At 42.9% G+C, this 13127-nt stretch overlaps 1 protein-coding gene across 1 annotated transcript in view; it reads right to left on the bottom strand.

The window, feature by feature from the left end:
- The window catches only part of FER (FER tyrosine kinase), a 307686-nt gene that overhangs the window by 14238 nt on the left and 280321 nt on the right, over positions 1-13127 (bottom strand). The window contains exon 19 of the mRNA XM_040421607.1: positions 11738-11892. Coding sequence (XP_040277541.1) covers positions 11738-11892 — 155 coding nt within the window. The remainder of the gene's footprint in view (positions 1-11737; positions 11893-13127) is intronic.

The following is a 13127-nucleotide window of genomic DNA, read 5'->3' as shown; positions in this document are numbered from 1 at the left end:
TGATTGGAAAGATCCAAACTAGGAAGGTGGGTCTAACTGATAAGTTTGTGATCATAAGCCATACACAGTAAGGGGAGAGAGAAAGAGAAGGAAAAGGAGAGAGGAGTTGAGTCTCTAGAGGGGTCTATCAAGATGAAAGCCATGATGAGATGCGCTATGATGGACCACCCAGCTTTCCTAGGAGCAGAAGTGAGATTCCTACTAGGACTTGGTAAGAGACACAGAAAATGATATTTCATTTTATTAAGACTAATTTGATAGTGTGGGTGAAATTATACCATCTAGATTGGCGAATAAATAAATAATTTAATTAATTGATCATCTCCATATTGAGATGTAGTCTTAGGATATTGTGAGGCTTCATTCTACCTGCAGAAGAATCTAGACTCATAATCTAGCAAAGCATTAAATAATTGCATATATATATATATATATATATATATATATATATATTTATTGATAGAACATTCTTCGCCAAGCTAAGTGATGGATTCCCACAGGAAGAACTTATTTCAAGTCCTTCCTATTTAAGATATGGTCTAGCAAAATCCTAGATCCCTGTTATTTGTCTTAATAGTCTTACCAAAGTTATGTATGTGAAAATAGTCCAGGATGGGGCGGAAGGATAAAGTTATCTCTTCTAAGTTATATCCTTGAATGGATTTGCCCATCTTGAAGTCATGTGATGTGTAGTTGGTTAGGGGGGGCAGAATGTATTTAGCATTCTATATTGATGTCTAGGATTAGACAGGCCCATCTTGATATCATGAGGTTTTCTCTGAACAGAAGTAATGTATATAACTTATGTTCATATTTTGATATCCTAACCTAATAATAGCTTGGTTAGAATGTGACAAGTTATTTCCACTCACATGTATTGTTAAGCTTGTAATGCTTTATATTAACGCTATATATATTCATTTGCATGTATCTTTGTGTTTATTTACTTATATATGTTTATAATCTTGTAACCAATAAATCTGCATATTTTTATAATACCTGTGTATTATTGTATAATGCAGAACTACATTTTATCATTAACGTCATCTCACGTCAAAAAGAACTTATTTATCTGAGGAAATAGTCGGACTCAGATGTGAATTGTATCAATTAGGTTGTCTACAATTCACCAGGTCATGATTTTAAGAATTTATGACAAATTTTATAAATTTAATTTTTTTATGGTTAATTATTTTTATGACCATAATTAATAATTCTTAGTTGAATTATTACCCACCGACAGAGGGAAGAAAAAAAATATAAAAATAAAATAATATGGTTGCATAAGTGTGCACACCCTTAAACTAATACTTTGTTGAAGCACCTTTTGATTTCATTACAGCACTCAGTCTTTTTGGGTATGAGTCTATCAGCATGGCACATTTTGACTTGGCAAGATTTGCCCACTCTTCTTTGCAAAAACACTCCAAATCTGTCAGATTGCGAGGTAATCTCCTGTGCACAGCCCTCTTCAGATCACCCCACAGATTTTCAATCGGATTCAGGTCTGGGCTCTGGCTGGGCCATTCCAAAACTTTAATCTTCTTCTGGTGAAGCCATTCCTTTGTTGATTTGGATGTATGCTTTGGGTCGTTGTCATGCTGAAAGATGAAGTTCCTCTTCATGTTCAGCTTTCTAGCAGAAGCCTGAAGGTTTTGTGCCAATATTGATTGGTATTTGGAACTGTTCATAATTCCCTCTAGCTTAACTAAGGCCCCAGTTCCAGCTGAAGAAAAACAGCCCCAAAGCATGATGCTGCCACCACCATGCTTCACTGGGGGGATGGTGTTCTTTTGTTGATGTGCAGTGTTGTTCTTGCGCCAAACATATCTTTTAGAATTATGGCCAAAAAGTTCAACCTTGGTTTCATCAGACCATAACACCTATTTCCACATGCTTTTGGGAGACTTCAGATGTGTTTTTTAAAAATGTAGCCTGGTTTGGATGTTTTTCTTCGTAAGAAAAGGCTTTCGTCTTGCCATTCTGTCGCCTAGCCCAGAAATATGCAGAATACGGGAGATTGTTGTCACATGTACCACACAGCCAGTACTTGCCAGATATTTCTGCAGCTCCTTTAATGTTGCTGTAGGCCTCTTGGTAGCCTCCCAGACCAGTTTTCTTCTCGTCTTTTCATCAATTTTGGAGGGACGTCCAGTTCTTGGTGATGTCACTGTTGTGCCATATTTTCTCCACTTAATGATGACTGTCTTCACTGTGTTCCATGGTATATCTAATGCCTTGGAAAATCTATGGTACCCTTCTCCTGACTGATACCTGTTAACAATGAGATCCCTCTGATGCTTTGGAAGCTCTCTCTGGACCATGGCTTTTGCTGTGGGATGCGACTAAGAAAATTTCGGGAAAGACGAACTAGAGCAGCTGAACTTTATTCAGGGTTAATCAGAGGCACTTTAAATGATGGCAGGTGTATAATGACTCCTATTTAACATGATTTTGAATGTGATTGCTTAATTCTGAACACAGCTACATCCCCAGTTATAAGAGGGTGTGCACACTTATGCAACTACATTTTTTTTTAGTTTTTTTTTTCTTCCCTACACCTAAAAGATTTCAGTTTGTTTTTCAATTGAGTGTTACAGTTTATAGGTCACATTAAAAAGGTGGAAAAAGTTTTGAAATGATTTATCTTTGTCTCATTTTTTTACATCACGGAAACCTGACATTTTAACAGGGGTGTGTAGACTTTTTATATCCACTGTATATTAGCCGTATTTCTGGTGCAGATTGTGGTGCAATGATTAGTTGCACCGCAGTATGTTACTTTTCCCCACTCGCGCAAGATCTTAAAAAAAAAAAAAAAAAGTGGGCGGGGAAGGGCCAGAAGGCCTGTTTCATTTATCATTTTCTACGCCTGTTTTATGCCTCGTTCACACATCAGTGTTCGGTCAGTGATTTCCATTATACCTTATCTCTGTGGAGGCTCCACTCCTGGTTTTGGCTCACAATCACTGACGTGTGAATAAGGGCTTCGGCGTAGAAAATAGTCTAAATGCAAGCCAGCAAGGAAGCTGTCTTACATTTAAAACTGGCGCTGGATGCGCTGAAGTTATGGAAAGGCCTGTGCCTCTTCCTAACTTTGATGGATCCACCGCCAGATATAGGTGTCATTAAGACTGGTGTCTTATTAAAGGACCTCCTATATTTCCTTCTATATAAATACGCTACAAAGTTGCTGAGCATTGCAAATACCATAGGCTAGTTTCGTAGTACATGTCGTAGTTTTATTCCGGCCGCCTCTCGACATGTTTGCCATGCTGCCGCCGGAACTCTGGCCAGCCCCCATTATAGTCAATGGGGCCGAAGCGGACCTCCGGCGGCACGCATGCACTAGCGGCAGCACGGATCAGGCAGGCTGTTCACCCACCGGAACAGCCTGTCGGAGAAGGTTGCTGCTAGTGTGAAACTAGCCTTATCGCTGTAACTTATGAAAAAAACATATACAGATGTTTGCATCACTTTGAATGAACGAATAGCTCAAGTATTTAACTCCTTACCCTGTAAGACGTTCCCTCTAAGTCACGTTTCTGAACCTCAATGCCAGAATGGGTTTTTAAAATGCTCACACTAATGAGCTGGAGTGGAATGCCTAGAGCTGGAGCTCATCAGATCAGTTTAAACAGAAGAGCATTGTCAAGTGATCGTCATTAGGTCTCGCCATCTTTATTATTTGCAAAAATAAAGCAGTGGAGAGAATGAATAATCTTTCCTGAGAGATTGTTGAGTGTGCTGCCCATGATTGCACCTGGCATGATTTGTATGGGTGCGATTCATTTTTTCAGCAACTTCACCTGATTATGCAGATTGTATAGAAAGTAGGTGGATTAAGCAGAAATTAGAAACAGAGGGGAACTCATCAAAGAGGAATGAAACAAAATTAAGTTGATTTCAACACTAATTGCTCTGAACTGAATTCATTATTTTGCACTGTGAAGGTTTTTCTACAAGGTTACAGAGCTGTCTGAAGTCTTTAGACTTTCACATGAAAGAGTGTGTAAAAAACCAAACGCCATAAAAATATATACAATTAAACAAGTTGTCAAAATCAACAGGGACCAACGGAGCATTGGCGTTGGAGTATGATTTAACAGGTGAGTTCTAGCAGCTAGTTTAATAGTTTGCGCAGCACCTCCCCCCTCCCTTTTAGGATGGCAGAGCGGCAGCGTGTTAGCTGTAATCTACGTTTAACCCCTTCGGGACCGCTGTATGGAGGGGCTAACCATCGGGCCGCTTCTCTGCTGTGGCAGCGGCCGATGCTTGAAGAGTAAACTGAGGGAGGGAGCTCCCTGTCTCCACCATCGGGCCTCTGCGCTGTGGCAGCGTACCGATGGCATCCGGCTTGCCATGGTATACCTAAGCCTGATCAGGCTCCTGCTAAAGGCAGGAGCCTGATCAGGCTTAGTGTGAGTTGAATACACTGCAGTGTATTGTAAGCCATCAGACCCACTGGATCTTCAAGAACCAAGTGGGTCTAGGTCCAAAAAATGTAAAAAAATAAAATAAAATTCCTATATCCACACAACTGGTTAAAAATGTAAAAAATAAAAAACACTAAACATGTCTGGTATCGCCACGTCCGTAAGGACCTGGTCTATAAAAGGATCATGTACAAAAAAAGAGCAAGGATTTAACAAGGTAAAAAAAAATCTCATTTTATTTATTATAAATCACATGAACATTACAGGCGAGACTCAAAAGGGACAGAACATGGAGACTGGGCCACAAAGGGCTCTGCAATGTGGAGAATCACAATGGGGGATAATGTGACCATATACAGCAGGTAACAGACAATAAACAGAAGCTGTGAATATTGGAGTAGTTGCTGGTGCAATTGCTGTCCCCTAGTGTTGAACAACTACCTAGCTCTTATTCACAGCGTCCAAGCAATGGATGCTGTAGGGTATAATTGGACGGTGCAATACTACTCATAAAGATGGCATATAACAATAACTGTAAGTCACTAGTCCCACCCTAATACAGATACCTTGTTACCTACCCATGTTGCTGCTGAAAAATGGTGACACAGTTCCCCCACTGCTTCGACCTCAACACGTGTTTCGCCACGTAGGCTTCGTAGGCAACATATTAAAATAACTTTCACACTTAGAATTTTTTCTGAACTATAATGCAGACGGATCCGTTCTGAACGGATCCCAACGTCTGCATTACAGGAGCGGATCCGTCTGTGCAGACACCAGACGGATCCGCTCCGAAACGCAAGTGTGAAAGTAACCTAATATGTGTTATCTTATAAGCATAGAAAAAAACATGTATCTTTACGTGGTATTGATAAAAAAACACTATTCTCAATATGTTAATGCCTTTTTTTCAATTATTATCATATGACTATTTATTATAGTATAGCCTTTTATTAAGGGTTAAATAAAAGAGAAAAAAAAACAAACAGAAAAAAAGTTTATGTGTCTCTCTAGGGACTTGAATTTAAGATGATGTACATGCATCACAGATCACTTATCAATAAGCTTTAGCATTACCACATAGAAGTATATTTTTTCTATAAACTAACACATATTACTGGTGTCTTTCTAATTATTTATTGTGCCTGTAAATAAAGCAGTAGTATGTAGATTAGCTTTCTGAGCAGATCTTCGTGTGGAGAAGCTATAGTACATAGTGTATATGATATATACACGCTAGGACACAGCTTTGGCCTCAGTATGTCTAGCTCTGACAATCAAGGAATCAAGGGGAGGGGGGAGTGTGCAGAGCACAGGGGCATTACAAAGCAGTGCTCAAATGATTCATCCCCGCCTCCTGGTGATCGAACTTCTAAGTTGCATATGAATAAAAGCCACAAATTTCTCTGCAGCTGTTTAGCCTACAGACAAAAGAAAGGTATTGTTTAAGGGTCCATTCACACGTCCTTAAGTGTTTTGCGGATCCGCAAATTGCGGACCCGCAAAACACGGACACCAGCGGACCGCACATCGCCGGCACTATAATAGAAAATGCAATTGCGGACAAGAATAGGACATGTTCTATTTTTTTCCGGAAACGGAAGCACGAATGCCAAAGTGCGGATCCGCAAATGCGGACCGCACATTCCGGCCCCATTGAAAATGAATGGGTCTGCATGCGTTACGCAAAATTGCGGAACGGATGCGGACCCATTTTGCGGATGTGTGAATGGACCCTTAATCAGCATGATAAGGCCTACCAGCTAGCATGTCTGGTTTAATATGGATGTTCCTGGTGACAGAGCTGCATAAAACTGTGATTTTGTTGGAAACATAATTTTTTTTGTGTAAGTCAGTCGGAAGGAGCGATTAAAACACAATGCGCCACAGGATGCCAATTTGCAACATAATGCATCACAGTTCTTTCCATCACTTTTTAAATCGACCTTGAGCTGGTATACTTTTTCCTCCACACAATGCACTAAGGCCTCATGCACACGACCGTTCAGTTTTTTGCTGTCCGCAAACCGCGGATCCGCAAAAAACAGAAGCCGCCCGTGTGCCTTCCGCAATTTGCGGAACAGAACGGGCGGCCCATTGTAGAAATGCCTATTCTTGTCCGCAAAACGGACAAGAATAGGACATGCTATATTTTTTTTGCGGGGCCACGGAACGGAGCAACGAATGCGGACAGCACACGGAGTAGTGAAACGGCGGCTCAGATGCAGACCCAAACAACGGCCGTGTGCATGAGGCTTAAGTGTGTGAAAAAGAAGGTGCAAAGCAGAACTAGAAAAAAGTTGGCAGAAATGTTGGCTTGCAGACCGTTGTATCCAGCATATCATAAACGAGCACAAATTGTGGCACTCCATCAACATATTTGGCTCAACGAGTGTGGACCACAAATTCTGCCTCAAATGAATTAAGATTGTAGTCACACATATATTAAAGGGAACTGGTCACCTCAAAAATGCATCTACACCCACCAGCAGTACCTCATAGTAGCCCGCAGCCTATTAATAATTATATGCTTTATCCTGTTGCCCGATGTTGCATAAGTTCAAAAAACAGTTTTATTCTCCATCAGCGCTATAGTGCCAGCCAGCTTGAAATCAAGGGGGCAGCGGCCTTCTTGCTTCAAGTCAAGGTAACCACAACCCCTAACCGTCCCCTCTTGCCCGAGAGTGACAGCCTGCAGTGCGGCCGCGATTCCCCAAGTCTCGCGCATGCGCATTGCTCCGCTAAAACCCGGCTAACAACTGCAGCAGGAGATGGAATAGCTCATTATTACAGAGCACACCGCGCATGCGCGAGATTTGGGGAATCTATCCTCAACTCTCCCATTACTCCTCTGCAAATTCCTTCACTGGCTCCCCATTGCCCAGCAAATTCACTTTATAATACTAAGAAATACATATAAGGGCTGTTTACAATCTGTCTCCTCCACACATCTCTGAGCTACTTTACCGAAACATGCCCACAAGTAAGATGCAACAATGTAGAAGAAATAACGGAAAAAGTATGCGGCACTCACCGAAGTATCCAAAACGTTGCTCTTTATTAATCCTTCATTCAGGGCAAGTGAGTGGGGTGCTGGGGCGGATAGGCTCCTGCAGATGATTTAGCGGCTATGGCCGTTTCGCGCAGTATATCGCGCTTCTTCTGGCCGCTCTACTCGTCAAACCGCAAAACTGCGCCATATATAGGCAACGCCCCACAGCCGGCATCATGTGCAGCAGCTGTGCGCTGCCAGTAAGTCTTGTATTGACCCGAGATGAAAAGGAATATACCGCAGTAATGGAAGAATTAAGCAGGGCAAGAGAGGAATTACAGAAGAGATTGATGGAAGAAAAGAGATAAATTTATTAGAGATAAAAATGACTATGAACTGGATCGAGTGTTTGACTGGGGCAAAAAGAGAATACGCCCCAAGCGTACCCCACGGCGAGGACGTAACAACTTTTGGGCAACCGATTCGGATTCAAGCCTGTCAGAGGGAAATGGAACCTATTTATCAAGCAATCCCACCCCTTTAGAAAGAGAACGAGAAGGGGGCGTGGCAGACGTACAAGAAAAACCCAAAGAAACTCGCAAATCGACGAGGCGGAGACACCAGGTCTCATGGCGACAATAGGAGAACCCACGAATACCAGTGCCATCGACATAGTGGTGAACCTCACGGGCTTAGAACTGCCCCCGGGCTGCATCCCCGTCCTCAATCGAGGGTTGGGATTCAGCCTAGCTGAGCAGTTCAGTTCTGTGGACTTTGAGATTGACTTGTTCCTGTCTATCCGCAAATTATTTTTGAAAAAAATGTTCGCTGAATGCCCCTCTAGCAATGCAATACCGTTGCCAGGGGAAACCCCGGCGACAATTACAGGGACTGATTTCCATCTCAAGGGTCTCTTCAATGAAGAGGAGATACAGTGTATCCAGTTCCTACCTAACATGGAGACAGACACGTTAGACAGTAGTGGCAGTAAGGTAGATAAGTACACCGGTGGAATCGGGTCCACTTTCCTTCCTCCCATGCCGGCCGGCTCAGCGATAGACCTGTTCCACAAACGGGTGTTGAGAGAGATACGTGCGCTGATTTATCCAGCAGCACCCCCGAATGTCACTGGGGAAGAGTATCGGGCCCTTTTGTGGTTGAAACAACAGGATAATATCATTATTAAGCCGGCCGACAAGGGAGGGAACGTGGTCCTGATGACCAGGGAGTACCATATGGAGGAGGCAGGTAGGCAACTGGGAGACGGCGCAGTGTATTTCAAATTGAAGGAAGACCACGTACAGGGAATACTTGCTAGATTTCATGTATTTGTCGAGAAATACATATCGTCCGGTTTTCTACCCAAAAGCATGGCCAATCGGCTTATTCCTGCCCACCCTAAAATCCCTGTCTGGTACTTTGTACCGAAAATTCACAAGTCGCTGACCCAGCCCCCAGGCCGCCCTATAGTAGCTGGGATTGGGTCAGTGACTGAACCACTGTCTGGCTACGTGGACTGGCTCCTCAGGCCACTCCTTGTGGGGACTCCGACGTATCTCAAGGACACAGGGGACAACATTTTGAGTGGCTCGGGGTTAGTCTCAGCAGCCCTACGGAAAGCGGCTGCACTGGACCGTAGCACATTGCTGGTGGAAAAGAACAGAAATATTGAGCGACCCCGCTTTGCCTTTGCATTTAAGTACAGTCCTGCTGCAGATATCATTAAGCGGGTAATTTATGAGAATTGGGACCTTCTAAAGGGAGATCCAGCTTTGAGTAACCTCTCTAGTCAGCGACCATTAGTCACATTCAGAAAATGCGCAATCCTCAAAGATAAACGGGTGAATAGTGCATTCCGCACGTCTCAGGTGGAGACGTGGCTCACCAGCAAAAAACCTGAAGGTAATCATAAATGCGGGCACTGCTCTTTTTGCGCATTGAATGTGTGCAGTAAGTGGCTGCAAATAGGAGGGGTTCAACATGTGGTACGGGACTTCATAACGTGTCGGACACCCTATGTCGTGTACGCCGTGTTTTGTCCATGTAATAGATTTTATATCGGCAAAACAATTCGCCCACTCTTCGAGCGAATACGAGAACATGTGAATTCCGTTCGTTCAGGTAGAGGATGTCTGATTGAACATGTCAGGGCCGCGCATGGTGGCCGTGCGCGTTGTCTTTCCTTTGCTGGAGTGGAACAGGTTCGATCCATCCCTAGGGGAGGGGATCGCCACCCGCTGCTCCTGCAGAGGGAAGCAAGGTGGATTCTTCTTACCAAAGCCACTGGCGCGGCAGGACTGAACGATAGGAACATGTCCGTGTTCCTTTAAGAGTGGGATGCCAAGAAATTCAGTTTTAGGTGTGAGACAGCTTTTTTGATAATAGGCCTTAGGTCCCTTTAAGAGATTAACTCCCTCGGGCCTTGCTTTCTCCTTTTGACGCTGCATTGATTAAGATTGTTACCATACAAATATGAATATTGCATGTTGAATGGCTGTATTGCCAGCGCGATTAACCCAACCTCTGTTGCTTATTTATATATCTGTGTGTTTTGTATGTCTTTTTCTCTTCCCCCCGTCATATGTATGTTTTTACGTCACTTACTGGCAGCGCACAGCTGCTACACATGATGCCGGCTGTGGGGCGTTGCCTATATATGACGCAGTTTTGCGCTTTGACGAGTAGAGCGGCCAGAAGAAGCGCGATATACTGCGCGAAACGGCCGTAGCCGCTAAATCATCTGCAGGAGCCTATCCGCCCCAGCACCCCACTCACTTGCCCTGAATGAAGGATTGATAAAGAGCAACGTTTTGTATACTTCGGTGAGTGCCGCATACTTTTTCTGTTATTTCTTCTACATTGTTGCATCTTACTTGTGGGGATAATTCGGTAAAGTAGCTCAGAGATGTGTGGAGGGGACAGATTGTAGACAGCCCTTATATGTATTTCTTAGTATTATAAAGTGAATTTGCTGGGCAATAGGGAGCCAGTGAAGGAATTTGCAGAGGAGTAACGGGAGAGTTGAGGATAGATTCCCCAAATCTCGTCTGTAATAATGAGCTATTCCATCTCCTGCTGCAGTTGTTAGCCGGGTACTAGCGGAGCAATGCGCATGCGCGAGACTTGGGGAATCGCGGCCGCACTGTAGGCTCTCACTTTCAGGCAAGAGAGGACGGTTAGGGGTTGTGGTTACCTTGACTTGAAGCAAGAAGGCCGCTGCCCCCTTGATTTCAAGCTGGCTGGCACTATAGCGCTGATGGAGAATAAAACTGTGTTTTTTGAACTTATGCAACATCGGGCAACAGGATAAAGCATATGATTATTAATAGGCTGCGGGCTACTATGAGGTACTGCTGGTGGGTGTAGATGCATTTTTGAGGTGACCAGTTCCCTTTAATATATGTGTGACTACAATCTTAATTCATTTGAGGCAATACATTGTTGCATCTGACCCAGCTCCTCCTTTTCATGCTGAGCACCACGCACGAAGTACATGTTTGCTGCAGTGCCGTTATTTGAGCCAGTACACAGGGCCAGTTTGACTCACCTGATAGATGCAGTGCCGCCATATCCTACTCTCGTTTGCATCCCCACAAGTAATCTCTGATCATCAAAACACCCCCTTCTCTACTCTCTTCTTATCACCTCTTCCCACAATCACCTCCAAGATTTCTCCCGTGCATCCCCTATGTTCTGGAACTTTCTACCCCAACATATAAGACTCTCATTCACAGTGGAAACTTTCAAAAGGAAACCTGAAAATCCACCTCTTCAGACAAGCCTACAACCTACAGTAACCCTGCTGCCACTATACTGCCATATGACCAGCTTTAACCTCACCTACTGTGTCCCTTTCCTATACCCTGTAGATTGTAAGCCCTCGCAGGCAGGGTCCTCTCTCCTTCTGTACCAGTTTGTAACTTGTCTTGTTCATGCTTATTGTACTTGTTTTGTATTATGAATATACCCCCTTTTGATATGTACAGCACCATGGAATGAATGGCACTTGAACAATAAATAATAATAAAAACCTATAGCAAACGGCATGGCTGTGCATATATAAAAAGGGCGAGAAAGTGGCAAACCCAACTTCATGAACCCAGAGGCTAGCAATAGCAAAGATAGCTTTGACAACCTATTTCTTGATCAGTTATAGAAAGGACACATTAATGTACCACGATCCTTTTTGTATCATACTAATATGATAAGTGAATAACTCATAGTACAATCAAATAAAAAATAAAACACATTTATACTCATCAGCGCTGAAACAACTGCATCTTACAACAGCAAAGAAGAGGAGTCTTACCATAATTAAGGGCTTCTGGCGCTGTCCATTTGATAGGAATCTGTTTTAAACCAGAAGATGAATATATTCCATCATCCTCTTGACGAGACATGCCAAAGTCACTGATTTTCAAAACATTATTTTCACCTACAAGACAGTTTCGAGCTGCCAGGTCCCTAGGAAACAAAAATATGTTGGAAAGGAATTGAATTTACCTTCAGATTTTAATTTTTTTTTACTGTAGAGAAATATTTGACATGGCCCAAAAAAATGTAAAGTATCAGGTAAAAACGTGTCTTTGTATTCTATGAATGTTTATTTTTCTGTACAGCAATTCCTACTTACACTGTATGATTTGTAATTCTACTACTCAATAATCCAGTTATGCAAGATTCATACTCTACTGCTAAGTGCTAATGGATCCAATTCATGCTCGTATAAAACAGAATTGCTTGAAAATTTCAAACCAAAGTAAAATACAAATGCAATAAAAACCGTTGTCCAAGAAAAAGGCTCCCAAGTGAGGGGAAGTGGCTGTCTAATAGCCAGTGAACTCAATAGGCAGTTCATGTAATGCATAGAAGACCTATGTCCTCAAACCACTCTTGGCAGCAGTTCTCCGCTCTAGCTCCAAGAGTGTGACATAGTCTATTACACCAATCTTGAATACATGGGAAATGGCCATAAAGCAGAAAACACCTTTAAAGGGCATCTATCAGCAGATTTGTACTTATGAAACTGGCTGATCTGTTGCATGTGCACTTAGCAGCTTTAGGCATCTGGGTTGGTCTCATGTACATGTGTGTCCACATTGCAGAGAAAAATGATAATTTAATATATGTAAATGAGCCTCAAGGAGCAACAGGGGCGTTGCCGTTACTCCTAAAGGCTCAGCTCTCTCTGCAACTGCAGCGGCCTCCGCACTTTGACAGGGCCTGGCAGTGTCAACGTCATCACGCCAGACCCTGTCAATCAAATTGGAGAGGGCGCGGCGGATGCTGAAAAAGCAGAGCCTCATTGGTATATAGTAAAACTTCCTCTTTCTCAGCTATGCGGGCATCCAATACTAACAGTGAGCGACGTCAGCTGGAAAAATATTTAAAATATACCAAGTTTTGTATAGAGGACTCCTCGAAAGCAACACTTGAAGAAGGTACTGGATTAAGACAGTAGTTGCACCTTTTTGTATTCGATGTTATTATACTGTCTGTGCCAAGCACTAGCTTTGCAAAATGAAATATATTGTAAAAAAAGCCTTTGAGAAGCAGGAGTCATCAAGAGAAGTAAAACTTGCGGCGATCATTGACACATGCCCAACATATTAATGATTACTCCAGAAGCTGAAGACTTTGAAGTATGCATAAACCGGGAGAGGGCAGAGGAATGCATACTGATGCACATTAATGACATT

This window comes from Bufo bufo, chromosome 2, assembly GCF_905171765.1.
Source record: "Bufo bufo chromosome 2, aBufBuf1.1, whole genome shotgun sequence".
Lineage (NCBI taxonomy): Eukaryota > Metazoa > Chordata > Amphibia > Anura > Bufonidae > Bufo > Bufo bufo.
This window is presented reverse-complemented; position numbering and strand designations above follow the sequence as displayed.